General features: G+C 31.7%; 4 protein-coding genes across 4 annotated transcripts; all 4 read left to right on the top strand.

The window, feature by feature from the left end:
* Window positions 1-1,232: 1,232 nt before the first annotated feature.
* On the top strand, window positions 1,233-9,389 carry LOC129950579 (histone H3-like). Its single transcript, XM_056062509.1, has 2 exons — window positions 1,233-1,631; window positions 8,979-9,389. Exons 1-2 carry the CDS (start codon window positions 1,233-1,235, stop codon window positions 9,387-9,389), a joined length of 810 nt encoding a protein of 269 aa, XP_055918484.1.
* LOC129952130 (histone H2A) lies at window positions 6,803-7,177 on the top strand. The gene has a single exon (XM_056064577.1). It carries the CDS (start codon window positions 6,803-6,805, stop codon window positions 7,175-7,177), a length of 375 nt encoding a protein of 124 aa, XP_055920552.1.
* Window positions 9,390-15,645: 6,256 nt separating the features above from the next.
* Window positions 15,646-23,799, top strand: LOC129950578 (histone H3-like). The gene is made up of 2 exons (XM_056062508.1): window positions 15,646-16,044; window positions 23,389-23,799. The coding sequence occupies exons 1-2, from the start codon at window positions 15,646-15,648 to the stop codon at window positions 23,797-23,799; spliced, it is 810 nt and encodes a 269-aa protein (XP_055918483.1).
* Window positions 21,214-21,588, top strand: LOC129950275 (histone H2A). The gene has a single exon (XM_056062159.1). The coding sequence runs from the start codon at window positions 21,214-21,216 to the stop codon at window positions 21,586-21,588; it is 375 nt and encodes a 124-aa protein (XP_055918134.1).
* Window positions 23,800-27,896: the final 4,097 nt, after the last annotated feature.

Genomic DNA, 27,896 nt, shown 5'->3' with positions numbered 1-27,896 from the left:
CAAAGAAAAAGAAACCAACAAACAAAAAATGTTTTTTTCTTCCTCTGCAAAAAGAAATATTTGTTCGTATCCAATAATTTCTATTAAGAGATGTGTTTATTTTTCAATTTTTTGTATATATTCTAAAATATTCTCGTACGAAGAAAAAGAAAGCAACAAACAAATGTTTTTTCTTCCTTTGGAAAAAGAAATATTTGTTCGTATCCAATCCGTAAAGCAGCAAAAAAAAAAAATTTTTCTACGGAAAAAAGAATAAAATATGCAAAGCAACAAAAAAAATTTCAGAAAAAGGAATTTTATTTAATTTTTGTTTCCATTTCGAAAAAAGAATAATACAAGGAATAAAATATGTTTTTGCGACTAAAGCAAAAAAAAAAATTTTTCACAAAAAGGAATTTTATTTTATGTTTCCATTTCAAAAAAAATATTTTGGTACAAAAAAGTAAGTAAATTAGCAAAATAATTTTTTTTGATAATCATCAGGTATATACATACATATATTCATTGGCAAATGAAAAAAAATTAGGTATTTTGTTCGTCAACGGTGTATGATTTCTATTTTCAATCTCTTTTATATTTAATTGTGGTCCTGAAAAGGACCGATTGTTTGTTTCGAATAAAATTCTTAACCTCCGAAACCGTAAAGAGTACGCCCTTGTCTCTTCAAAGCGTAAACTACATCCATAGCTGTAACTGTCTTACGCTTAGCGTGTTCGGTGTAAGTAACGGCATCTCGGATAACATTTTCCAGAAAAACTTTCAACACTCCACGTGTTTCTTCGTAAATCAAACCAGAAATACGTTTTACACCTCCACGACGAGCCAATCGACGAATTGCTGGTTTCGTGATTCCTTGAATGTTATCACGCAATACCTTACGATGCCGCTTAGCTCCGCCTTTGCCCAAACCTTTTCCTCCTTTACCACGACCAGTCATTTTTATTTATTTAATTAAAAAAACACTTAAACTGAACTAGAGAACTGCACTGCACAAGAGTCACTGTTAAACTGTGGCTCTTCGCTCGAAATACCACAAGTATTTATACTTATTTTTCATAACAATTCTTAATTTTGATTGGCCAAATAAATCGACAACGAAAATGAAAAAAACAGTCGAACGGAAACATGAATAGCCAATTTAATGACTTAAACAGAAATCTACATTCGATTTTTCTAAAAAAATTGTGAACAAAAGTGTTGTGTTTATTAGTGAAGTGAAAAAAAGTGAAATCATGGCTCGTACAAAGCAAACTGCCCGTAAATCGACTGGTGGAAAAGCCCCACGTAAGCAACTGGCAACAAAGGCAGCTCGTAAAAGTGCTCCAGCAACAGGAGGTGTAAAGAAACCACATCGTTATCGTCCTGGAACAGTGGCTCTTCGTGAGATTCGTCGTTATCAGAAAAGCACCGAATTGTTAATTCGTAAATTGCCTTTCCAACGTTTAGTTCGTGAAATTGCTCAAGATTTCAAAACAGATTTGCGTTTCCAGAGCTCAGCTGTTATGGCGCTTCAAGAAGCAAGTGAAGCTTATTTGGTTGGCCTGTTTGAAGACACAAATTTGTGCGCCATCCATGCCAAACGTGTCACAATTATGCCAAAAGACATTCAATTGGCCAGACGCATCCGTGGCGAACGTGCTTAAATCATCGAGGTTAAAAAAAATATTCAACGGTCCTTTTCAGGACCACAAAATATTTAAAAGAGGTATAAATGAATTTTAATTCAATCTAGTAATTACGTACCTATCGATTTCCACGATTTTTTTTTTATTTTAGGTAGAAAGATAATGTGATAATTTACTTTGAAGGCAAATTTTGAAAATGTTATTGCTTGCTTTCTATGCATAGTTTTTATCATACAAATGAAAATATTTATACCTACGCAAGCCAATGCTCGAAAATTTATGAATTTTGTTTTTCTTTTTTAATTATAGTTATTTTATAAGGCATTGCTTCTTTTTTTTATGTCTGAAGGCAAATTTTCAAGTAAGAATTTTTTTCTATGTACAGTTTTTTGTAATACTCGTAAAAATGTGAATTTGTCTACTAAGCAAGTCAATACTCGAAAATGTTTGAGTTTTGTGTGTTTTAATTTTTAATATTTCAATGATGTATTTTATAAGTCTATGCTTTGTTTTTTTTTTATATATCTGAAGGCAAATTTTGAAGCAAGAAAGTTTTTTTTTCAATGTACAGATTTTTGTAATACAAATGTGAATTTGTAAACCTTGGCAAGCGAATATTCGATAGTTTATGAGTTTTGATTGCTTGATTATTTGTTTAAATTTTTGGTATTTTAATGTTTGTTATGGATTAAATATTTAATATTTATGAACAAAATAATATAAATATAGTTTTTCATTTGTTTTCTTGCTTGGGATAATGTTTAACAAATTTTCTAAGAAAAAGTCACAGCCTAGGGAAAAAATGCTACGCGTTTCATTACCCATATTGTTTTAATTTTATTAAAAAGAAATTAAGTAAGAATTTGATGAAATTTTTAGTTATTTAGTTTAAATAAACTATCAGCTTTATGTTAAAAATAATTTCAAGCTGAAAATATGTTTAATTTATTAAATATAAACATTCTTGTTGGTAAGTATTAAAAAAATACCACCAAACATTTACTTTAATTGTTATTAATGCATTGATAGATAGTGTTTTTTCAATCAAATTATTTATTAAATTATCTATTATTATTGTAAGAATAAATTTTGTCAATTGTTTTATAATATTTAGGTCGAAAAGACGTAAATTTTTGAAGTTTTAAGAGGAAACTAAGTTGCAAAAGTGTACAAATTATGAACAAAATGAATTTTTTGTATACCTTCGCTCTCTTTGATTCTCATTTAGCCGTTTCTGTAGGTGCGGATTTGGCGCAATTTTAACAAAAACGTGTTTCTATTTCTTAAAATTGTGCTCTAAAGTGATTAATAATAGTGAATTCAAAATGGCAGATACTGTAGCTACGTCTCCTGCAATCGTTGCGGAAAAAAAACCAAAAAAAGCTGCCGCCGCAAGTGGGTCAAAAAAACCAAAATCGGCACCAACTCATCCTCCGACTCAGCAAATGGTGGATGCGGCAATTAAAACATTGAAAGATCGCGGTGGTTCTTCCCTTTTGGCAATCAAAAAATATATTGCTGCTACTTACAAAGTTGATGTACAAAAACTTGCTCCGTTTATAAAAAAATATTTAAAAGGTGCTGTAATAAGTGGTAAATTAGTGCAAACCAAAGGAAAAGGAGCTGCGGGTTCTTTTAAATTGTCGCCTAGTGCCAACAAGGAACCAAAGGCCAAGTCTGCTGAGAAGAAAAAATCTGCCGCCAAACCAAAAGCTGCCGCTGCTGGTGACAAAAAATTAAAAAAAGTGTCTGGTGAAAAGAAAGTAAAAAAAGTAGCCGCCACAACAAAAAAAAGTGCCAGTGCAGATAAAAAGAAGGTGGAAAAACCAAAAGTGAAAAGTGTTAAAAAAACGAGTGCAGTTAAGGCAAAGCCAACAAAAGCAAAGGCAGCCGCGCCTAAACCTAAAGTGCCAAAAGCAAAATCAGCCACAGCAGCAGCCAAGCCAAAAAAGGCAGTCGCTGTTAAAAAGGCAAAGAAGTAAAATTTCCATTTCAATGAAAAACAAAGTTGAAATCAAAACAAAAATCCACAGTCCTTTTCAGGGCTACAAAAAATATACTAAAATGAGATATAAAAACTTTTTTTTTAATTTTTTATTAAAAAGGAGGGAGAATTTTTGGACTATCTCGATGATAGCGTTGAGATGCGATGGGCTGGTGGAGCAACGGCGACGGGATAAGTGGTGAAGTGGCTGGATGCGATGCGACGCCGCCGCGCGGCCGGCGCGCGCTGTCGCCGCTACGGGACTACCACTACTGAACAAACGGAAACGTATTTTGTTTTGCATTTATTTTCGCGCTTTTTTGTTCTACAGAAAATACTTTTTTTAATGAAATAGGTATTGCAAATGCAAACTTCATTTATTTGTATTCATATGTTTTTCTCATTGGGCAGAAAGAAAGGAAATATCAATACAAATAAATAATATATTTTTGCGCCTATTTTCTTACTACAGCTACTAGGCACGATGCGATTTGTCTGGGCGAGACTGAACAACCGAAAACGTATTTAGTTTTGCATTTATTTTCGTCCTTTTTTTGTTCTACAGAAAATAGTTTTTTTATGAAATAGGTATTCAAAAGCAAACTTAATTTATTTGTATTCATATGTATTTCTCATTGGGCAGAAAGAAAGGAAATATCAATACAAATAAATAATATATATTTTTGCGCCTATTTTCTAACTACAGCTACTAGGTACGATGCGATATGTATGGGCGAGACTGTACTGTTTATTTTCTACTTTTTTGTGATTGGACGCGATGCGATGCCTTCAACAATAAATATCTTTCATAGAAAATACTTTTACTATTAAATAAGACAACAACATATTTTTCTTTTTTTGCATTTCTCTAATACCTACGTAATTATTGAAATGTTTCCACGCTATGTGACTGTACACGATGCGTAGAAAAATACAAACGAAATACTTTGGCAAAATGTAGGTATTTGTTTTCATGTATTTTATATGGACTAGACGCGACATGACGTATACCTGCAACAATTTACAAAATTCTTAAACAAAATATCAAGAGTTTTGTATTTTATTTCAGGAATTACATATGTTTTTCATATATTTTTATCGACTGGACGCGACATGACGCATTCCTGCAACAAATAAAAAAATTCTTACACAATTTATCAAGAGTTTTGTATTTCTTTTCATAGAAATTACATATATTTTCATATATTTTTATCGACTGGACGCGACATGAAGTATATCCGCAACAATTAAGAAAATTCTTAAACAAAATATCAAGAGTGTTGTATTTCTTTTCATAGAAATTACATACGTACATCTGACATCAAAAAACACAAACAAATTTAATTCTCTAATATTTTATACCTAGATGTTTTTGCGACGCTACGTGACTGTACACATAGCGACATAACTGGACACGATGGGTAGAACAATACAAACAAAATTTATATTTTTTTGTTTTTAGTTGACTCGGCATGATACACGTCGTGTCTGGAACAATCAACAAAAGTAAGTTTTGTATTTCTTTTCATAGAAAATATATTTTGTAATCAAAAATTAAAACAAAAAACAATATGTATTCCACAGGCAAAGAAAACATACATTTCTTTAAATTCTCTAGTTTCTTATTAAAAATTTTGTGACGCTTCGAGACTGTACTCGATGCGTAGAACAATAAAAAAAATCTTAAACAAAATAACAAGAATTTTGTATTTCTTTTCATAGAAATTACATACATCTGACATCAAAAAACACAAACAAATTTAATTCTCTAATATTTTATAGATATTTTTGTGACGCTACGTGACTGTACACTGTACACATAGCGACATAACTGGACACGATGGGTAGAACAAAACAAACAAAATTATTTAATAAAATGTATTTTTTGTATGTTTTTCGTTTCTACTTGACTCGGCACGATACACGTGGTGTCTGGAACAATTAACAGAACTAACTTTTGTATTTCTTTTGATAGAAAATATATTTTCTAATCAAAAATCACAAAGAAAAACAAAATAGATTCATAAAATCATTCCACAGGCAAAAAAAATATATGTATATACCTTTCTTCTCAAATCTCTAGTTTCTTATTAAAACTTTTGCGACGCTTCGAGACTGTACACGATGCGTAGAACAATAAAAAAAATGTTTGTGTTTCTATTGGACGCGACATGATTCACGTGGCGTCTGGAACAATTTACAAAATTTATTTTTTTCATAGAAAATACTCTTACAATCACAAATAAAAATATTTATTTAACGAATTTTTCCGCAGGTAGAAAAAAAAATATATTTTTTTGTCAATTCTCTAATCTCTTATTGATATTTTTGCGGCCCTGAAAAGGGCCATTTTTGAAGAAATTAAATAAAAAAAAAATTACTTCAATCACAAATAAAAATATTTATTTAACGAATTTTTCCGCAGGTAGAAAAAATATTTTTTTTTCAATTCTCTAATCTCTTATTGATATTTTTGCGGCCCTGAAAAGGGCCATTTTTGAAGAAATTCAATAAAAAAAAAATTACTTCGAGCTTGTGTATTTGGTAACCGCCTTTGTTCCTTCACTAACAGCATGCTTGGCTAGTTCACCAGGCAACAACAATCGCACGGCAGTCTGGATTTCCCGACTTGTGATTGTTGAACGCTTGTTGTAGTGAGCTAAGCGAGAGGCTTCAGCAGCAATTCTTTCGAAGATGTCGTTCACAAAACTATTCATGATGCTCATGGCCTTCGATGAAATTCCAGTGTCAGGATGAACTTGCTTCAAAACTTTGTAAATGTAGATTGCGTAGCTTTCCTTCCTCTTGCGCTTCTTCTTCTTATCGGTCTTGGTGATATTTTTTTGTGCCTTTCCGGCTTTTTTAGCTGCTTTACCACTAGTTTTTGGCGGCATTTTATTTTTATAATTCACTTCACTTTCACTATTAACGAACTGCACACAATGACGACTGAACGAGAACTGTGAATTTTTCTGAAAAACTCACGAATTATATTGTCTCTTTCCACAACGGCTTTCTAAGGCCACAACCCTCTTTTTTCTGTGTGCGAGCATACGAAAATTTAGATAAAAGACAGCGCACAGTTCGAAAATTTTGTCATTCTACAGTGTGCAGTGATACAGTGAACAGTGAAATAGTGAGCTCTCTTGTGTTTTTTCTTTTGTAAAAAATATTTAAAAAACAATAATATAAAATGTCTGGTCGTGGTAAAGGTGGAAAAGTGAAGGGAAAGGCAAAGTCCCGCTCTAATCGTGCTGGATTACAATTCCCTGTTGGTCGTATTCATCGTCTGCTGCGAAAGGGAAACTATGCTGAGCGCGTCGGAGCCGGTGCCCCTGTGTATTTGGCAGCTGTGATGGAATATTTGGCGGCAGAAGTCTTGGAATTGGCGGGAAATGCTGCTCGTGACAACAAAAAAACTAGAATTATTCCCCGCCATTTGCAATTGGCTATTCGGAACGACGAGGAATTGAATAAATTACTTTCTGGAGTCACAATCGCACAAGGAGGTGTTCTTCCAAATATTCAAGCTGTTTTGTTGCCAAAGAAGACAGAGAAAAGTGCTTAAATCTATGTAGTGACAGCAAACAAAAAAAAAACCGTCCTTTTCAGGACGACAAATAATTTCTATTAAGAGATGTGTATATTTTTCATTTTTTTTATATATTTTAAAATACGAAGAAGAAGAAACCAACAAACAAATGTTTTTTCTTTCTTTGCAAAAAGAAATATTTGTTTGTATCCAATCCGTAAAGCAACACATTTTTTTTTCAAAGAAGAAGAAACCAAACAAATGTTTTTTCTTCCTTTGCAAAAAGAAATATTTGTTCGTATCCAATCCGTAAAGCAACAAAACATTTTTTTTTCAGTTCGGAAAAAATATTTTTTATTTTTTTTTTTTTCAAAGAAATAGAAACCAACAAACATGTTTTTTTCTTTCTTTGGAAAAAGAAATATTTGTTCGTATGCAATTCTAATTTCTGTTAAAAGATGTGGTTATTTTTCAATTTCTTGTAGGTATATAGCAATTTTAAAATATTCTGGTACGAAGAAAAAGAAATATTTGTTCGTATCCAATCCGTAAAGCAACAAAACATTTTTTTTTCAGTTCGGAAAAAATATTTTTTATTTTTTTTCAAAGAAAAAGAAACCAACAAACAAAAAATGTTTTTTTCTTCCTCTGCAAAAAGAAATATTTGTTCGTATCCAATAATTTCTATTAAGAGATGTGTTTATTTTTCAATTTTTTGTATATATTCTAAAATATTCTCGTACGAAGAAAAAGAAAGCAACAAACAAATGTTTTTTCTTCCTTTGGAAAAAGAAATATTTGTTCGTATCCAATCCGTAAAGCAGCAAAAAAAAAAAAAATTTTCTACGGAAAAAAGAATAAAATATGCAAAGCAACAAAAAAAATTTCAGAAAAAGGAATTTTATTTAATTTTTGTTTCCATTTCGAAAAAAGAATAATACAAGGAATAAAATATGTTTTTGCGACTAAAGCAAAAAAAAAAATTTTTCACAAAAAGGAATTTTATTTTATGTTTCCATTTCAAAAAAAATATTTTGGTACAAAAAAGTAAGTAAATTAGCAAAATAATTTTTTTTGATAATCATCAGGTATATACATACATATATTCATTGGCAAATGAAAAAAAATTAGGTATTTTGTTCGTCAACGGTGTATGATTTCTATTTTCAATCTCTTTTATATTTAATTGTGGTCCTGAAAAGGACCGATTGTTTGTTTCGAATAAAATTCTTAACCTCCGAAACCGTAAAGAGTACGCCCTTGTCTCTTCAAAGCGTAAACTACATCCATAGCTGTAACTGTCTTACGCTTAGCGTGTTCGGTGTAAGTAACGGCATCTCGGATAACATTTTCCAGAAAAACTTTCAACACTCCACGTGTTTCTTCGTAAATCAAACCAGAAATACGTTTTACACCTCCACGACGAGCCAATCGACGAATTGCTGGTTTCGTGATTCCTTGAATGTTATCACGCAATACCTTACGATGCCGCTTAGCTCCGCCTTTGCCCAAACCTTTTCCTCCTTTACCACGACCAGTCATTTTTATTTATTTAATTAAAAAAACACTTAAACTGAACTAGAGAACTGCACTGCACAAGAGTCACTGTTAAACTGTGGCTCTTCGCTCGAAATACCACAAGTATTTATACTTATTTTTCATAACAATTCTTAATTTTGATTGGCCAAATAAATCGACAACGAAAATGAAAAAAACAGTCGAACGGAAACATGAATAGCCAATTTAATGACTTAAACAGAAATCTACATTCGATTTTTCTAAAAAAATTGTGAACAAAAGTGTTGTGTTTATTAGTGAAGTGAAAAAAAGTGAAATCATGGCTCGTACAAAGCAAACTGCCCGTAAATCGACTGGTGGAAAAGCCCCACGTAAGCAACTGGCAACAAAGGCAGCTCGTAAAAGTGCTCCAGCAACAGGAGGTGTAAAGAAACCACATCGTTATCGTCCTGGAACAGTGGCTCTTCGTGAGATTCGTCGTTATCAGAAAAGCACCGAATTGTTAATTCGTAAATTGCCTTTCCAACGTTTAGTTCGTGAAATTGCTCAAGATTTCAAAACAGATTTGCGTTTCCAGAGCTCAGCTGTTATGGCGCTTCAAGAAGCAAGTGAAGCTTATTTGGTTGGCCTGTTTGAAGACACAAATTTGTGCGCCATCCATGCCAAACGTGTCACAATTATGCCAAAAGACATTCAATTGGCCAGACGCATCCGTGGCGAACGTGCTTAAATCATCGAGGTTAAAAAAAATATTCAACGGTCCTTTTCAGGACCACAAAATATTTAAAAGAGATATAAATGAATTTTAATTCAATCTAGTAATTACGTACCTATCGATTTCCACGATTTTTTTTTTATTTTAGGTAGAAAGATAATGTGATAATTTACTTTGAAGGCAAATTTTGAAAATGTTATTGCTTGCTTTCTATGCATAGTTTTTATCATACAAATGAAAATATTTATACCTACGCAAGCCAATGCTCGAAAATTTATGAATTTTGTTTTTCTTTTTTAATTATAGTTATTTTATAAGGCATTGCTTCTTTTTTTTATGTCTGAAGGCAAATTTTCAAGTAAGAATTTTTTTCTATGTACAGTTTTTTGTAATACTCGTAAAAATGTGAATTTGTCTACTAAGCAAGTCAATACTCGAAAATGTTTGAGTTTTGTGTGTTTTAATTTTTAATATTTCAATGATGTATTTTATAAGTCTATGCTTTGTTTTTTTTTTATATATCTGAAGGCAAATTTTGAAGCAAGAAAGTTTTTTTTTCAATGTACAGATTTTTGTAATACAAATGTGAATTTGTAAACCTTGGCAAGCGAATATTCGATAGTTTATGAGTTTTGATTGCTTGATTATTTGTTTAAATTTTTGGTATTTTAATGTTTGTTATGGATTAAATATTTAATATTTATGAACAAAATAATATAAATATAGTTTTTCATTTGTTTTCTTGCTTGGGATAATGTTTAACAAATTTTCTAAGAAAAAGTCACAGCCTAGGGAAAAAATGCTACGCGTTTCATTACCCATATTGTTTTAATTTTATTAAAAAGAAATTAAGTAAGAATTTGATGAAATTTTTAGTTATTTAGTTTAAATAAACTATCAGCTTTATGTTAAAAATAATTTCAAGCTGAAAATATGTTTAATTTATTAAATATAAACATTCTTGTTGGTAAGTATTAAAAAAATACCACCAAACATTTACTTTAATTGTTATTAATGCATTGATAGATAGTGTTTTTTCAATCAAATTATTTATTAAATTATCTATTATTATTGTAAGAATAAATTTTGTCAATTGTTTTATAATATTTAGGTCGAAAAGACGTAAATTTTTGAAGTTTTAAGAGGAAACTAAGTTGCAAAAGTGTACAAATTATGTACAAAATGAATTTTTTGTATACCTTCGCTCTCTTTGATTCTCATTTAGCCGTTTCTGTAGGTGCGGATTTGGCGCAATTTTAACAAAAACGTGTTTCTATTTCTTAAAATTGTGCTCTAAAGTGATTAATAATAGTGAATTCAAAATGGCAGATACTGTAGCTACGTCTCCTGCAATCGTTGCGGAAAAAAAACCAAAAAAAGCTGCCGCCGCAAGTGGGTCAAAAAAACCAAAATCGGCACCAACTCATCCTCCGACTCAGCAAATGGTGGATGCGGCAATTAAAACATTGAAAGATCGCGGTGGTTCTTCCCTTTTGGCAATCAAAAAATATATTGCTGCTACTTACAAAGTTGATGTACAAAAACTTGCTCCGTTTATAAAAAAATATTTAAAAGGTGCTGTAATAAGTGGTAAATTAGTGCAAACCAAAGGAAAAGGAGCTGCGGGTTCTTTTAAATTGTCGCCTAGTGCCAACAAGGAACCAAAGGCCAAGTCTGCTGAGAAGAAAAAATCTGCCGCCAAACCAAAAGCTGCCGCTGCTGGTGACAAAAAATTAAAAAAAGTGTCTGGTGAAAAGAAAGTAAAAAAAGTAGCCGCCACAACAAAAAAAAGTGCCAGTGCAGATAAAAAGAAGGTGGAAAAACCAAAAGTGAAAAGTGTTAAAAAAACGAGTGCAGTTAAGGCAAAGCCAACAAAAGCAAAGGCAGCCGCGCCTAAACCTAAAGTGCCAAAAGCAAAATCAGCCACAGCAGCAGCCAAGCCAAAAAAGGCAGTCGCTGTTAAAAAGGCAAAGAAGTAAAATTTCCATTTCAATGAAAAACAAAGTTGAAATCAAAACAAAAATCCACAGTCCTTTTCAGGGCTACAAAAAATATACTAAAATGAGATATAAAAACTTTTTTTTTTTAATTTTTTATTAAAAAGGAGGGAGAATTTTTGGACTATCTCGATGATAGCGTTGAGATGCGATGGGCTGGTGGAGCAACGGCGACGGGATAAGTGGTGAAGTGGCTGGATGCGATGCGACGTCGCCGCGCGGCCGGCGCGCGCTGTCGCCGCTACGGGACTACCACTACTGAACAAACGGAAACGTATTTTGTTTTGCATTTATTTTCGCGCTTTTTTGTTCTACAGAAAATACTTTTTTTAATGAAATAGGTATTGCAAATGCAAACTTCATTTATTTGTATTCATATGTTTTTCTCATTGGGCAGAAAGAAAGGAAATATCAATACAAATAAATAATATATTTTTGCGCCTATTTTCTTACTACAGCTGCTAGGCACGATGCGATTTGTCTGGGCGAGACTGAACAACCGAAAACGTATTTAGTTTTGCATTTATTTTCGTCCTTTTTTTGTTCTACAGAAAATAGTTTTTTTATGAAATAGGTATTCAAAAGCAAACTTAATTTATTTGTATTCATATGTATTTCTCATTGGGCAGAAAGAATGGAAATATCAATACAAATAAATAATATATATTTTTGCGCCTATTTTCTAACTACAGCTACTAGGTACGATGCGATATGTATGGGCGAGACTGTACTGTTTATTTTCTACTTTTTTGTGATTGGACGCGATGCGATGCCTTCAACAATAAATATCTTTCATAGAAAATACTTTTACTATCAAATAAGACAACAACATATTTTTCTTTTTTTGCATTTCTCTAATACCTACGTAATTATTGAAATGTTTCCACGCTATGTGACTGTACACGATGCGTAGAAAAATACAAACGAAATACTTTGGCAAAATGTAGGTATTTGTTTTCATGTATTTTTATGGACTAGACGCGACATGACGTATACCTGCAACAATTTACAAAATTCTTAAACAAAATATCAAGAGTTTTGTATTTTATTTCAGGAATTACATATGTTTTTCATATATTTTTATCGACTGGACGCGACATGACGCATTCCTGCAACAAATAAAAAAATTCTTACACAATTTATCAAGAGTTTTGTATTTCTTTTCATAGAAATTACATATATTTTCATATATTTTTATCGACTGGACGCGACATGAAGTATATCCGCAACAATTAAGAAAATTCTTAAACAAAATATCAAGAGTGTTGTATTTCTTTTCATAGAAATTACATACGTACATCTGACATCAAAAAACACAAACAAATTTAATTCTCTAATATTTTATACCTAGATGTTTTTGCGACGCTACGTGACTGTACACATAGCGACATAACTGGACACGATGGGTAGAACAATACAAACAAAATTTATATTTTTTTGTTTTTAGTTGACTCGGCATGATACACGTCGTGTCTGGAACAATCAACAAAAGTAAGTTTTGTATTTCTTTTCATAGAAAATATATTTTGTAATCAAAAATTAAAACAAAAAACAATATGTATTCCACAGGCAAAGAAAACATACATTTCTTTAAATTCTCTAGTTTCTTATTAAAAATTTTGTGACGCTTCGAGACTGTACTCGATGCGTAGAACAATAAAAAAAATCTTAAACAAAATAACAAGAATTTTGTATTTCTTTTCATAGAAATTACATACATCTGACATCAAAAAACACAAACAAATTTAATTCTCTAATATTTTATAGATATTTTTGTGACGCTACGTGACTGTACACTGTACACATAGCGACATAACTGGACACGATGGGTAGAACAAAACAAACAAAATTATTTAATAAAATGTATTTTTTGTATGTTTTTCGTTTCTACTTGACTCGGCACGATACACGTGGTTCTGGAACAATTAACAGAACTAACTTTTGTATTTCTTTTGATAGAAAATATATTTTCTAATCAAAAATCACAAAGAAAAACAAAATAGATTCATAAAATCATTCCACAGGCAAAAAAAATATATGTATATACCTTTCTTCTCAAATCTCTAGTTTCTTATTAAAACTTTTGCGACGCTTCGAGACTGTACACGATGCGTAGAACAATAAAAAAAATGTTTGTGTTTCTATTGGACGCGACATGATTCACGTGGCGTCTGGAACAATTTACAAAATTTATTTTTTTCATAGAAAATACTCTTACAATCACAAATAAAAATATTTATTTAACGAATTTTTCCGCAGGTAGAAAAAAAAATATATTTTTTTGTCAATTCTCTAATCTCTTATTGATATTTTTGCGGCCCTGAAAAGGGCCATTTTTGAAGAAATTAAATAAAAAAAAATTACTTCAATCACAAATAAAAATATTTATTTAACGAATTTTTCCGCAGGTAGAAAAAATATTTTTTTTTCAATTCTCTAATCTCTTATTGATATTTTTGCGGCCCTGAAAAGGGCCATTTTTGAAGAAATTCAATAAAAAAAAAATTACTTCGAGCTTGTGTATTTGGTAACCGCCTTTGTTCCTTCACTAACAGCATGCTTGGCTAGTTCACCAGGCAACAACAATCGCACGGCAGTCTGGATTTCCCGACTTGTGATTGTTGAACGCTTGTTGTAGTGAGCTAAGCGAGAGGCTTCAGCAGCAATTCTTTCGAAGATGTCGTTCACAAAACTATTCATGATGCTCATGGCCTTCGATGAAATTCCAGTGTCAGGATGAACTTGCTTCAAAACTTTGTAAATGTAGATTGCGTAGCTTTCCTTCCTCTTGCGCTTCTTCTTCTTATCGGTCTTGGTGATATTTTTTTGTGCCTTTCCGGCTTTTTTAGCTGCTTTACCACTAGTTTTTGGCGGCATTTTATTTTTATAATTCACTTCACTTTCACTATTAACGAACTGCACACAATGACGACTGAACGAGAACTGTGAATTTTTCTGAAAAACTCACGAATTATATTGTCTCTTTCCACAACGGCTTTCTAAGGCCACAACCCTCTTTTTTCTGTGTGCGAGTATACGAAAATTTAGATAAAAGACAGCGCACAGTTCGAAAATTTTGTCAGTCTCTGCAAAAAGAAATATTTGTTCGTATCCAATAATTTCTATTAAGAGATGTGTTTATTTTTCAATTTTTTGTATATATTCTAAAATATTCTCGTACGAAGAAAAAGAAAGCAACAAACAAATGTTTTTTCTTCCTTTGGAAAAAGAAATATTTGTTCGTATCCAATCCGTAAAGCAGCAAAAAAAAAAAATTTTTCTACGGAAAAAAGAATAAAATATGCAAAGCAACAAAAAAAATTTCAGAAAAAGGAATTTTATTTAATTTTTGTTTCCATTTCGAAAAAAGAATAATACAAGGAATAAAATATGTTTTTGCGACTAAAGCAAAAAAAAAAATTTTTCACAAAAAGGAATTTTATTTTATGTTTCCATTTCAAAAAAAATATTTTGGTACAAAAAAGTAAGTAAATTAGCAAAATAATTTTTTTTGATAATCATCAGGTATATACATACATATATTCATTGGCAAATGAAAAAAAATTAGGTATTTTGTTCGTCAACGGTGTATGATTTCTATTTTCAATCTCTTTTATATTTAATTGTGGTCCTGAAAAGGACCGATTGTTTGTTTCGAATAAAATTCTTAACCTCCGAAACCGTAAAGAGTACGCCCTTGTCTCTTCAAAGCGTAAACTACATCCATAGCTGTAACTGTCTTACGCTTAGCGTGTTCGGTGTAAGTAACGGCATCTCGGATAACATTTTCCAGAAAAACTTTCAACACTCCACGTGTTTCTTCGTAAATCAAACCAGAAATACGTTTTACACCTCCACGACGAGCCAATCGACGAATTGCTGGTTTCGTGATTCCTTGAATGTTATCACGCAATACCTTACGATGCCGCTTAGCTCCGCCTTTGCCCAAACCTTTTCCTCCTTTACCACGACCAGTCATTTTTATTTATTTAATTAAAAAAACACTTAAACTGAACTAGAGAACTGCACTGCACAAGAGTCACTGTTAAACTGTGGCTCTTCGCTCGAAATACCACAAGTATTTATACTTATTTTTCATAACAATTCTTAATTTTGATTGGCCAAATAAATCGACAACGAAAATGAAAAAAACAGTCGAACGGAAACATGAATAGCCAATTTAATGACTTAAACAGAAATCTACATTCGATTTTTCTAAAAAAATTGTGAACAAAAGTGTTGTGTTTATTAGTGAAGTGAAAAAAAGTGAAATCATGGCTCGTACAAAGCAAACTGCCCGTAAATCGACTGGTGGAAAAGCCCCACGTAAGCAACTGGCAACAAAGGCAGCTCGTAAAAGTGCTCCAGCAACAGGAGGTGTAAAGAAACCACATCGTTATCGTCCTGGAACAGTGGCTCTTCGTGAGATTCGTCGTTATCAGAAAAGCACCGAATTGTTAATTCGTAAATTGCCTTTCCAACGTTTAGTTCGTGAAATTGCTCAAGATTTCAAAACAGATTTGCGTTTCCAGAGCTCAGCTGTTATGGCGCTTCAAGAAGCAAGTGAAGCTTATTTGGTTGGCCTGTTTGAAGACACAAATTTGTGCGCCATCCATGCCAAACGTGTCACAATTATGCCAAAAGACATTCAATTGGCCAGACGCATCCGTGGCGAACGTGCTTAAATCATCGAGGTTAAAAAAAATATTCAACGGTCCTTTTCAGGACCACAAAATATTTAAAAGAGATATAAATGAATTTTAATTCAATCTAGTAATTACGTACCTATCGATTTCCACGATTTTTTTTTTATTTTAGGTAGAAAGATAATGTGATAATTTACTTTGAAGGCAAATTTTGAAAATGTTATTGCTTGCTTTCTATGCATAGTTTTTATCATACAAATGAAAATATTTATACCTACGCAAGCCAATGCTCGAAAATTTATGAATTTTGTTTTTCTTTTTTAATTATAGTTATTTTATAAGGCATTGCTTCTTTTTTTTATGTCTGAAGGCAAATTTTCAAGTAAGAATTTTTTTCTATGTACAGTTTTTTGTAATACTCGTAAAAATGTGAATTTGTCTACTAAGCAAGTCAATACTCGAAAATGTTTGAGTTTTGTGTGTTTTAATTTTTAATATTTCAATGATGTATTTTATAAGTCTATGCTTTGTTTTTTTTTATATATCTGAAGGCAAATTTTGAAGCAAGAAAGTTTTTTTTTCAATGTACAGATTTTTGTAATACAAATGTGAATTTGTAAACCTTGGCAAGCGAATATTCGATAGTTTATGAGTTTTGATTGCTTGATTATTTGTTTAAATTTTTGGTATTTTAATGTTTGTTATGGATTAAATATTTAATATTTATGAACAAAATAATATAAATATAGTTTTTCATTTGTTTTCTTGCTTGGGATAATGTTTAACAAATTTTCTAAGAAAAAGTCACAGCCTAGGGAAAAAATGCTACGCGTTTCATTACCCATATTGTTTTAATTTTATTAAAAAGAAATTAAGTAAGAATTTGATGAAATTTTTAGTTATTTAGTTTAAATAAACTATCAGCTTTATGTTAAAAATAATTTCAAGCTGAAAATATGTTTAATTTATTAAATATAAACATTCTTGTTGGTAAGTATTAAAAAAATACCACCAAACATTTACTTTAATTGTTATTAATGCATTGATAGATAGTGTTTTTTCAATCAAATTATTTATTAAATTATCTATTATTATTGTAAGAATAAATTTTGTCAATTGTTTTATAATATTTAGGTCGAAAAGACGTAAATTTTTGAAGTTTTAAGAGGAAACTAAGTTGCAAAAGTGTACAAATTATGTACAAAATGAATTTTTTGTATACCTTCGCTCTCTTTGATTCTCATTTAGCCGTTTCTGTAGGTGCGGATTTGGCGCAATTTTAACAAAAACGTGTTTCTATTTCTTAAAATTGTGCTCTAAAGTGATTAATAATAGTGAATTCAAAATGGCAGATACTGTAGCTACGTCTCCTGCAATCGTTGCGGAAAAAAAACCAAAAAAAGCTGCCGCCGCAAGTGGGTCAAAAAAACCAAAATCGGCACCAACTCATCCTCCGACTCAGCAAATGGTGGATGCGGCAATTAAAACATTGAAAGATCGCGGTGGTTCTTCCCTTTTGGCAATCAAAAAATATATTGCTGCTACTTACAAAGTTGATGTACAAAAACTTGCTCCGTTTATAAAAAAATATTTAAAAGGTGCTGTAATAAGTGGTAAATTAGTGCAAACCAAAGGAAAAGGAGCTGCGGGTTCTTTTAAATTGTCGCCTAGTGCCAACAAGGAACCAAAGGCCAAGTCTGCTGAGAAGAAAAAATCTGCCGCCAAACCAAAAGCTGCCGCTGCTGGTGACAAAAAATTAAAAAAAGTGTCTGGTGAAAAGAAAGTAAAAAAAGTAGCCGCCACAACAAAAAAAAGTGCCAGTGCAGATAAAAAGAAGGTGGAAAAACCAAAAGTGAAAAGTGTTAAAAAAACGAGTGCAGTTAAGGCAAAGCCAACAAAAGCAAAGGCAGCCGCGCCTAAACCTAAAGTGCCAAAAGCAAAATCAGCCACAGCAGCAGCCAAGCCAAAAAAGGCAGTCGCTGTTAAAAAGGCAAAGAAGTAAAATTTCCATTTCAATGAAAAACAAAGTTGAAATCAAAACAAAAATCCACAGTCCTTTTCAGGGCTACAAAAAATATACTAAAATGAGATATAAAAACTTTTTTTTTTTAATTTTTTATTAAAAAGGAGGGAGAATTTTTGGACTATCTCGATGATAGCGTTGAGATGCGATGGGCTGGTGGAGCAACGGCGACGGGATAAGTGGTGAAGTGGCTGGATGCGATGCGACGTCGCCGCGCGGCCGGCGCGCGCTGTCGCCGCTACGGGACTACCACTACTGAACAAACGGAAACGTATTTTGTTTTGCATTTATTTTCGCGCTTTTTTGTTCTACAGAAAATACTTTTTTTAATGAAATAGGTATTGCAAATGCAAACTTCATTTATTTGTATTCATATGTTTTTCTCATTGGGCAGAAAGAAAGGAAATATCAATACAAATAAATAATATATTTTTGCGCCTATTTTCTTACTACAGCTGCTAGGCACGATGCGATTTGTCTGGGCGAGACTGAACAACCGAAAACGTATTTAGTTTTGCATTTATTTTCGTCCTTTTTTTGTTCTACAGAAAATAGTTTTTTTATGAAATAGGTATTCAAAAGCAAACTTAATTTATTTGTATTCATATGTATTTCTCATTGGGCAGAAAGAAAGGAAATATCAATACAAATAAATAATATATATTTTTGCGCCTATTTTCTAACTACAGCTACTAGGTACGATGCGATATGTATGGGCGAGACTGTACTGTTTATTTTCTACTTTTTTGTGATTGGACGCGATGCGATGCCTTCAACAATAAATATCTTTCATAGAAAATACTTTTACTATCAAATAAGACAACAACATATTTTTCTTTTTTTGCATTTCTCTAATACCTACGTAATTATTGAAATGTTTCCACGCTATGTGACTGTACACGATGCGTAGAAAAATACAAACGAAATACTTTGGCAAAATGTAGGTATTTGTTTTCATGTATTTTTATGGACTAGACGCGACATGACGTATACCTGCAACAATTTACAAAATTCTTAAACAAAATATCAAGAGTTTTGTATTTTATTTCAGGAATTACATATGTTTTTCATATATTTTTATCGACTGGACGCGACATGACGCATTCCTGCAACAAATAAAAAAATTCTTACACAATTTATCAAGAGTTTTGTATTTCTTTTCATAGAAATTACATATATTTTCATATATTTTTATCGACTGGACGCGACATGAAGTATATCCGCAACAATTAAGAAAATTCTTAAACAAAATATCAAGAGTGTTGTATTTCTTTTCATAGAAATTACATACGTACATCTGACATCAAAAAACACAAACAAATTTAATTCTCTAATATTTTATACCTAGATGTTTTTGCGACGCTACGTGACTGTACACATAGCGACATAACTGGACACGATGGGTAGAACAATACAAACAAAATTTATATTTTTTTGTTTTTAGTTGACTCGGCATGATACACGTCGTGTCTGGAACAATCAACAAAAGTAAGTTTTGTATTTCTTTTCATAGAAAATATATTTTGTAATCAAAAATTAAAACAAAAAACAATATGTATTCCACAGGCAAAGAAAACATACATTTCTTTAAATTCTCTAGTTTCTTATTAAAAATTTTGTGACGCTTCGAGACTGTACTCGATGCGTAGAACAATAAAAAAAATCTTAAACAAAATAACAAGAATTTTGTATTTCTTTTCATAGAAATTACATACATCTGACATCAAAAAACACAAACAAATTTAATTCTCTAATATTTTATAGATATTTTTGTGACGCTACGTGACTGTACACTGTACACATAGCGACATAACTGGACACGATGGGTAGAACAAAACAAACAAAATTATTTAATAAAATGTATTTTTTGTATGTTTTTCGTTTCTACTTGACTCGGCACGATACACGTGGTTCTGGAACAATTAACAGAACTAACTTTTGTATTTCTTTTGATAGAAAATATATTTTCTAATCAAAAATCACAAAGAAAAACAAAATAGATTCATAAAATCATTCCACAGGCAAAAAAAATATATGTATATACCTTTCTTCTCAAATCTCTAGTTTCTTATTAAAACTTTTGCGACGCTTCGAGACTGTACACGATGCGTAGAACAATAAAAAAAATGTTTGTGTTTCTATTGGACGCGACATGATTCACGTGGCGTCTGGAACAATTTACAAAATTTATTTTTTTCATAGAAAATACTCTTACAATCACAAATAAAAATATTTATTTAACGAATTTTTCCGCAGGTAGAAAAAAAAATATATTTTTTTGTCAATTCTCTAATCTCTTATTGATATTTTTGCGGCCCTGAAAAGGGCCATTTTTGAAGAAATTAAATAAAAAAAAATTACTTCAATCACAAATAAAAATATTTATTTAACGAATTTTTCCGCAGGTAGAAAAAATATTTTTTTTTCAATTCTCTAATCTCTTATTGATATTTTTGCGGCCCTGAAAAGGGCCATTTTTGAAGAAATTCAATAAAAAAAAAATTACTTCGAGCTTGTGTATTTGGTAACCGCCTTTGTTCCTTCACTAACAGCATGCTTGGCTAGTTCACCAGGCAACAACAATCGCACGGCAGTCTGGATTTCCCGACTTGTGATTGTTGAACGCTTGTTGTAGTGAGCTAAGCGAGAGGCTTCAGCAGCAATTCTTTCGAAGATGTCGTTCACAAAACTATTCATGATGCTCATGGCCTTCGATGAAATTCCAGTGTCAGGATGAACTTGCTTCAAAACTTTGTAAATGTAGATTGCGTAGCTTTCCTTCCTCTTGCGCTTCTTCTTCTTATCGGTCTTGGTGATATTTTTTTGTGCCTTTCCGGCTTTTTTAGCTGCTTTACCACTAGTTTTTGGCGGCATTTTATTTTTATAATTCACTTCACTTTCACTATTAACGAACTGCACACAATGACGACTGAACGAGAACTGTGAATTTTTCTGAAAAACTCACGAATTATATTGTCTCTTTCCACAACGGCTTTCTAAGGCCACAACCCTCTTTTTTCTGTGTGCGAGCATACGAAAATTTAGATAAAAGACAGCGCACAGTTCGAAAATTTTGTCATTCTACAGTGTGCAGTGATACAGTGAACAGTGAAATAGTGAGCTCTCTTGTGTTTTTTCTTTTGTAAAAAATATTTAAAAAACAATAATATAAAATGTCTGGTCGTGGTAAAGGTGGAAAAGTGAAGGGAAAGGCAAAGTCCCGCTCTAATCGTGCTGGATTACAATTCCCTGTTGGTCGTATTCATCGTCTGCTGCGAAAGGGAAACTATGCTGAGCGCGTCGGAGCCGGTGCCCCTGTGTATTTGGCAGCTGTGATGGAATATTTGGCGGCAGAAGTCTTGGAATTGGCGGGAAATGCTGCTCGTGACAACAAAAAAACTAGAATTATTCCCCGCCATTTGCAATTGGCTATTCGGAACGACGAGGAATTGAATAAATTACTTTCTGGAGTCACAATCGCACAAGGAGGTGTTCTTCCAAATATTCAAGCTGTTTTGTTGCCAAAGAAGACAGAGAAAAGTGCTTAAATCTATGTAGTGACAGCAAACAAAAAAAAAACCGTCCTTTTCAGGACGACAAATAATTTCTATTAAGAGATGTGTATATTTTTCATTTTTTTTATATATTTTAAAATACGAAGAAGAAGAAACCAACAAACAAATGTTTTTTCTTTCTTTGCAAAAAGAAATATTTGTTTGTATCCAATCCGTAAAGCAACACATTTTTTTTTCAAAGAAGAAGAAACCAAACAAATGTTTTTTCTTCCTTTGCAAAAAGAAATATTTGTTCGTATCCAATCCGTAAAGCAACAAAACATTTTTTTTTCAGTTCGGAAAAAATATTTTTTATTTTTTTTTTTTTCAAAGAAATAGAAACCAACAAACATGTTTTTTTCTTTCTTTGGAAAAAGAAATATTTGTTCGTATGCAATTCTAATTTCTGTTAAAAGATGTGGTTATTTTTCAATTTCTTGTAGGTATATAGCAATTTTAAAATATTCTGGTACGAAGAAAAAGAAATATTTGTTCGTATCCAATCCGTAAAGCAACAAAACATTTTTTTTTCAGTTCGGAAAAAATATTTTTTATTTTTTTTCAAAGAAAAAGAAACCAACAAACAAAAAATGTTTTTTTCTTCCTCTGCAAAAAGAAATATTTGTTCGTATCCAATAATTTCTATTAAGAGATGTGTTTATTTTTCAATTTTTTGTATATATTCTAAAATATTCTCGTACGAAGAAAAAGAAAGCAACAAACAAATGTTTTTTCTTCCTTTGGAAAAAGAAATATTTGTTCGTATCCAATCCGTAAAGCAGCAAAAAAAAAAAATTTTTCTACGGAAAAAAGAATAAAATATGCAAAGCAACAAAAAAAATTTCAGAAAAAGGAATTTTATTTAATTTTTGTTTCCATTTCGAAAAAAGAATAATACAAGGAATAAAATATGTTTTTGCGACTAAAGCAAAAAAAAAAATTTTTCACAAAAAGGAATTTTATTTTATGTTTCCATTTCAAAAAAAATATTTTGGTACAAAAAAGTAAGTAAATTAGCAAAATAATTTTTTTTGATAATCATCAGGTATATACATACATATATTCATTGGCAAATGAAAAAAAATTAGGTATTTTGTTCGTCAACGGTGTATGATTTCTATTTTCAATCTCTTTTATATTTAATTGTGGTCCTGAAAAGGACCGATTGTTTGTTTCGAATAAAATTCTTAACCTCCGAAACCGTAAAGAGTACGCCCTTGTCTCTTCAAAGCGTAAACTACATCCATAGCTGTAACTGTCTTACGCTTAGCGTGTTCGGTGTAAGTAACGGCATCTCGGATAACATTTTCCAGAAAAACTTTCAACACTCCACGTGTTTCTTCGTAAATCAAACCAGAAATACGTTTTACACCTCCACGACGAGCCAATCGACGAATTGCTGGTTTCGTGATTCCTTGAATGTTATCACGCAATACCTTACGATGCCGCTTAGCTCCGCCTTTGCCCAAACCTTTTCCTCCTTTACCACGACCAGTCATTTTTATTTATTTAATTAAAAAAACACTTAAACTGAACTAGAGAACTGCACTGCACAAGAGTCACTGTTAAACTGTGGCTCTTCGCTCGAAATACCACAAGTATTTATACTTATTTTTCATAACAATTCTTAATTTTGATTGGCCAAATAAATCGACAACGAAAATGAAAAAAACAGTCGAACGGAAACATGAATAGCCAATTTAATGACTTAAACAGAAATCTACATTCGATTTTTCTAAAAAAATTGTGAACAAAAGTGTTGTGTTTATTAGTGAAGTGAAAAAAAGTGAAATCATGGCTCGTACAAAGCAAACTGCCCGTAAATCGACTGGTGGAAAAGCCCCACGTAAGCAACTGGCAACAAAGGCAGCTCGTAAAAGTGCTCCAGCAACAGGAGGTGTAAAGAAACCACATCGTTATCGTCCTGGAACAGTGGCTCTTCGTGAGATTCGTCGTTATCAGAAAAGCACCGAATTGTTAATTCGTAAATTGCCTTTCCAACGTTTAGTTCGTGAAATTGCTCAAGATTTCAAAACAGATTTGCGTTTCCAGAGCTCAGCTGTTATGGCGCTTCAAGAAGCAAGTGAAGCTTATTTGGTTGGCCTGTTTGAAGACACAAATTTGTGCGCCATCCATGCCAAACGTGTCACAATTATGCCAAAAGACATTCAATTGGCCAGACGCATCCGTGGCGAACGTGCTTAAATCATCGAGGTTAAAAAAAATATTCAACGGTCCTTTTCAGGACCACAAAATATTTAAAAGAGATATAAATGAATTTTAATTCAATCTAGTAATTACGTACCTATCGATTTCCACGATTTTTTTTTTATTTTAGGTAGAAAGATAATGTGATAATTTACTTTGAAGGCAAATTTTGAAAATGTTATTGCTTGCTTTCTATGCATAGTTTTTATCATACAAATGAAAATATTTATACCTACGCAAGCCAATGCTCGAAAATTTATGAATTTTGTTTTTCTTTTTTAATTATAGTTATTTTATAAGGCATTGCTTCTTTTTTTTATGTCTGAAGGCAAATTTTCAAGTAAGAATTTTTTTCTATGTACAGTTTTTTGTAATACTCGTAAAAATGTGAATTTGTCTACTAAGCAAGTCAATACTCGAAAATGTTTGAGTTTTGTGTGTTTTAATTTTTAATATTTCAATGATGTATTTTATAAGTCTATGCTTTGTTTTTTTTTATATATCTGAAGGCAAATTTTGAAGCAAGAAAGTTTTTTTTTCAATGTACAGATTTTTGTAATACAAATGTGAATTTGTAAACCTTGGCAAGCGAATATTCGATAGTTTATGAGTTTTGATTGCTTGATTATTTGTTTAAATTTTTGGTATTTTAATGTTTGTTATGGATTAAATATTTAATATTTATGAACAAAATAATATAAATATAGTTTTTCATTTGTTTTCTTGCTTGGGATAATGTTTAACAAATTTTCTAAGAAAAAGTCACAGCCTAGGGAAAAAATGCTACGCGTTTCATTACCCATATTGTTTTAATTTTATTAAAAAGAAATTAAGTAAGAATTTGATGAAATTTTTAGTTATTTAGTTTAAATAAACTATCAGCTTTATGTTAAAAATAATTTCAAGCTGAAAATATGTTTAATTTATTAAATATAAACATTCTTGTTGGTAAGTATTAAAAAAATACCACCAAACATTTACTTTAATTGTTATTAATGCATTGATAGATAGTGTTTTTTCAATCAAATTATTTATTAAATTATCTATTATTATTGTAAGAATAAATTTTGTCAATTGTTTTATAATATTTAGGTCGAAAAGACGTAAATTTTTGAAGTTTTAAGAGGAAACTAAGTTGCAAAAGTGTACAAATTATGTACAAAATGAATTTTTTGTATACCTTCGCTCTCTTTGATTCTCATTTAGCCGTTTCTGTAGGTGCGGATTTGGCGCAATTTTAACAAAAACGTGTTTCTATTTCTTAAAATTGTGCTCTAAAGTGATTAATAATAGTGAATTCAAAATGGCAGATACTGTAGCTACGTCTCCTGCAATCGTTGCGGAAAAAAAACCAAAAAAAGCTGCCGCCGCAAGTGGGTCAAAAAAACCAAAATCGGCACCAACTCATCCTCCGACTCAGCAAATGGTGGATGCGGCAATTAAAACATTGAAAGATCGCGGTGGTTCTTCCCTTTTGGCAATCAAAAAATATATTGCTGCTACTTACAAAGTTGATGTACAAAAACTTGCTCCGTTTATAAAAAAATATTTAAAAGGTGCTGTAATAAGTGGTAAATTAGTGCAAACCAAAGGAAAAGGAGCTGCGGGTTCTTTTAAATTGTCGCCTAGTGCCAACAAGGAACCAAAGGCCAAGTCTGCTGAGAAGAAAAAATCTGCCGCCAAACCAAAAGCTGCCGCTGCTGGTGACAAAAAATTAAAAAAAGTGTCTGGTGAAAAGAAAGTAAAAAAAGTAGCCGCCACAACAAAAAAAAGTGCCAGTGCAGATAAAAAGAAGGTGGAAAAACCAAAAGTGAAAAGTGTTAAAAAAACGAGTGCAGTTAAGGCAAAGCCAACAAAAGCAAAGGCAGCCGCGCCTAAACCTAAAGTGCCAAAAGCAAAATCAGCCACAGCAGCAGCCAAGCCAAAAAAGGCAGTCGCTGTTAAAAAGGCAAAGAAGTAAAATTTCCATTTCAATGAAAAACAAAGTTGAAATCAAAACAAAAATCCACAGTCCTTTTCAGGGCTACAAAAAATATACTAAAATGAGATATAAAAACTTTTTTTTTTTAATTTTTTATTAAAAAGGAGGGAGAATTTTTGGACTATCTCGATGATAGCGTTGAGATGCGATGGGCTGGTGGAGCAACGGCGACGGGATAAGTGGTGAAGTGGCTGGATGCGATGCGACGTCGCCGCGCGGCCGGCGCGCGCTGTCGCCGCTACGGGACTACCACTACTGAACAAACGGAAACGTATTTTGTTTTGCATTTATTTTCGCGCTTTTTTGTTCTACAGAAAATACTTTTTTTAATGAAATAGGTATTGCAAATGCAAACTTCATTTATTTGTATTCATATGTTTTTCTCATTGGGCAGAAAGAAAGGAAATATCAATACAAATAAATAATATATTTTTGCGCCTATTTTCTTACTACAGCTGCTAGGCACGATGCGATTTGTCTGGGCGAGACTGAACAACCGAAAACGTATTTAGTTTTGCATTTATTTTCGTCCTTTTTTTGTTCTACAGAAAATAGTTTTTTTATGAAATAGGTATTCAAAAGCAAACTTAATTTATTTGTATTCATATGTATTTCTCATTGGGCAGAAAGAAAGGAAATATCAATACAAATAAATAATATATATTTTTGCGCCTATTTTCTAACTACAGCTACTAGGTACGATGCGATATGTATGGGCGAGACTGTACTGTTTATTTTCTACTTTTTTGTGATTGGACGCGATGCGATGCCTTCAACAATAAATATCTTTCATAGAAAATACTTTTACTATCAAATAAGACAACAACATATTTTTCTTTTTTTGCATTTCTCTAATACCTACGTAATTATTGAAATGTTTCCACGCTATGTGACTGTACACGATGCGTAGAAAAATACAAACGAAATACTTTGGCAAAATGTAGGTATTTGTTTTCATGTATTTTTATGGACTAGACGCGACATGACGTATACCTGCAACAATTTACAAAATTCTTAAACAAAATATCAAGAGTTTTGTATTTTATTTCAGGAATTACATATGTTTTTCATATATTTTTATCGACTGGACGCGACATGACGCATTCCTGCAACAAATAAAAAAATTCTTACACAATTTATCAAGAGTTTTGTATTTCTTTTCATAGAAATTACATATATTTTCATATATTTTTATCGACTGGACGCGACATGAAGTATATCCGCAACAATTAAGAAAATTCTTAAACAAAATATCAAGAGTGTTGTATTTCTTTTCATAGAAATTACATACGTACATCTGACATCAAAAAACACAAACAAATTTAATTCTCTAATATTTTATACCTAGATGTTTTTGCGACGCTACGTGACTGTACACATAGCGACATAACTGGACACGATGGGTAGAACAATACAAACAAAATTTATATTTTTTTGTTTTTAGTTGACTCGGCATGATACACGTCGTGTCTGGAACAATCAACAAAAGTAAGTTTTGTATTTCTTTTCATAGAAAATATATTTTGTAATCAAAAATTAAAACAAAAAACAATATGTATTCCACAGGCAAAGAAAACATACATTTCTTTAAATTCTCTAGTTTCTTATTAAAAATTTTGTGACGCTTCGAGACTGTACTCGATGCGTAGAACAATAAAAAAAATCTTAAACAAAATAACAAGAATTTTGTATTTCTTTTCATAGAAATTACATACATCTGACATCAAAAAACACAAACAAATTTAATTCTCTAATATTTTATAGATATTTTTGTGACGCTACGTGACTGTACACTGTACACATAGCGACATAACTGGACACGATGGGTAGAACAAAACAAACAAAATTATTTAATAAAATGTATTTTTTGTATGTTTTTCGTTTCTACTTGACTCGGCACGATACACGTGGTTCTGGAACAATTAACAGAACTAACTTTTGTATTTCTTTTGATAGAAAATATATTTTCTAATCAAAAATCACAAAGAAAAACAAAATAGATTCATAAAATCATTCCACAGGCAAAAAAAATATATGTATATACCTTTCTTCTCAAATCTCTAGTTTCTTATTAAAACTTTTGCGACGCTTCGAGACTGTACACGATGCGTAG

Source organism: Eupeodes corollae, chromosome 3 (genome assembly GCF_945859685.1).
Source record: "Eupeodes corollae chromosome 3, idEupCoro1.1, whole genome shotgun sequence".
NCBI lineage: Eukaryota > Metazoa > Arthropoda > Insecta > Diptera > Syrphidae > Eupeodes > Eupeodes corollae.
The sequence above is the reverse complement of the archived record's forward strand: the minus strand, read 5'-3'. Positions and strand labels throughout refer to the sequence as shown.

Excerpts from the sequence above, each read along its gene's own strand:
- LOC129950578 (XM_056062508.1), top strand. The coding sequence starts at position 15,646 with ATGGCTCGTACAAAGCAAACTGCCCGTAAATCGACTGGTGGAAAAGCC. Across the intron at positions 16,045-23,388 it reads TGGCCAGACGCATCCGTGGC|ATGGCTCGTACAAAGCAAAC; the intron begins GAACGTGCTTAA and ends AAAAGTGAAATC.
- LOC129950275 (XM_056062159.1), top strand. The coding sequence starts at position 21,214 with ATGTCTGGTCGTGGTAAAGGTGGAAAAGTGAAGGGAAAGGCAAAGTCC.
- LOC129950579 (XM_056062509.1), top strand. The coding sequence starts at position 1,233 with ATGGCTCGTACAAAGCAAACTGCCCGTAAATCGACTGGTGGAAAAGCC. Across the intron at positions 1,632-8,978 it reads TGGCCAGACGCATCCGTGGC|ATGGCTCGTACAAAGCAAAC; the intron begins GAACGTGCTTAA and ends AAAAGTGAAATC.
- LOC129952130 (XM_056064577.1), top strand. The coding sequence starts at position 6,803 with ATGTCTGGTCGTGGTAAAGGTGGAAAAGTGAAGGGAAAGGCAAAGTCC.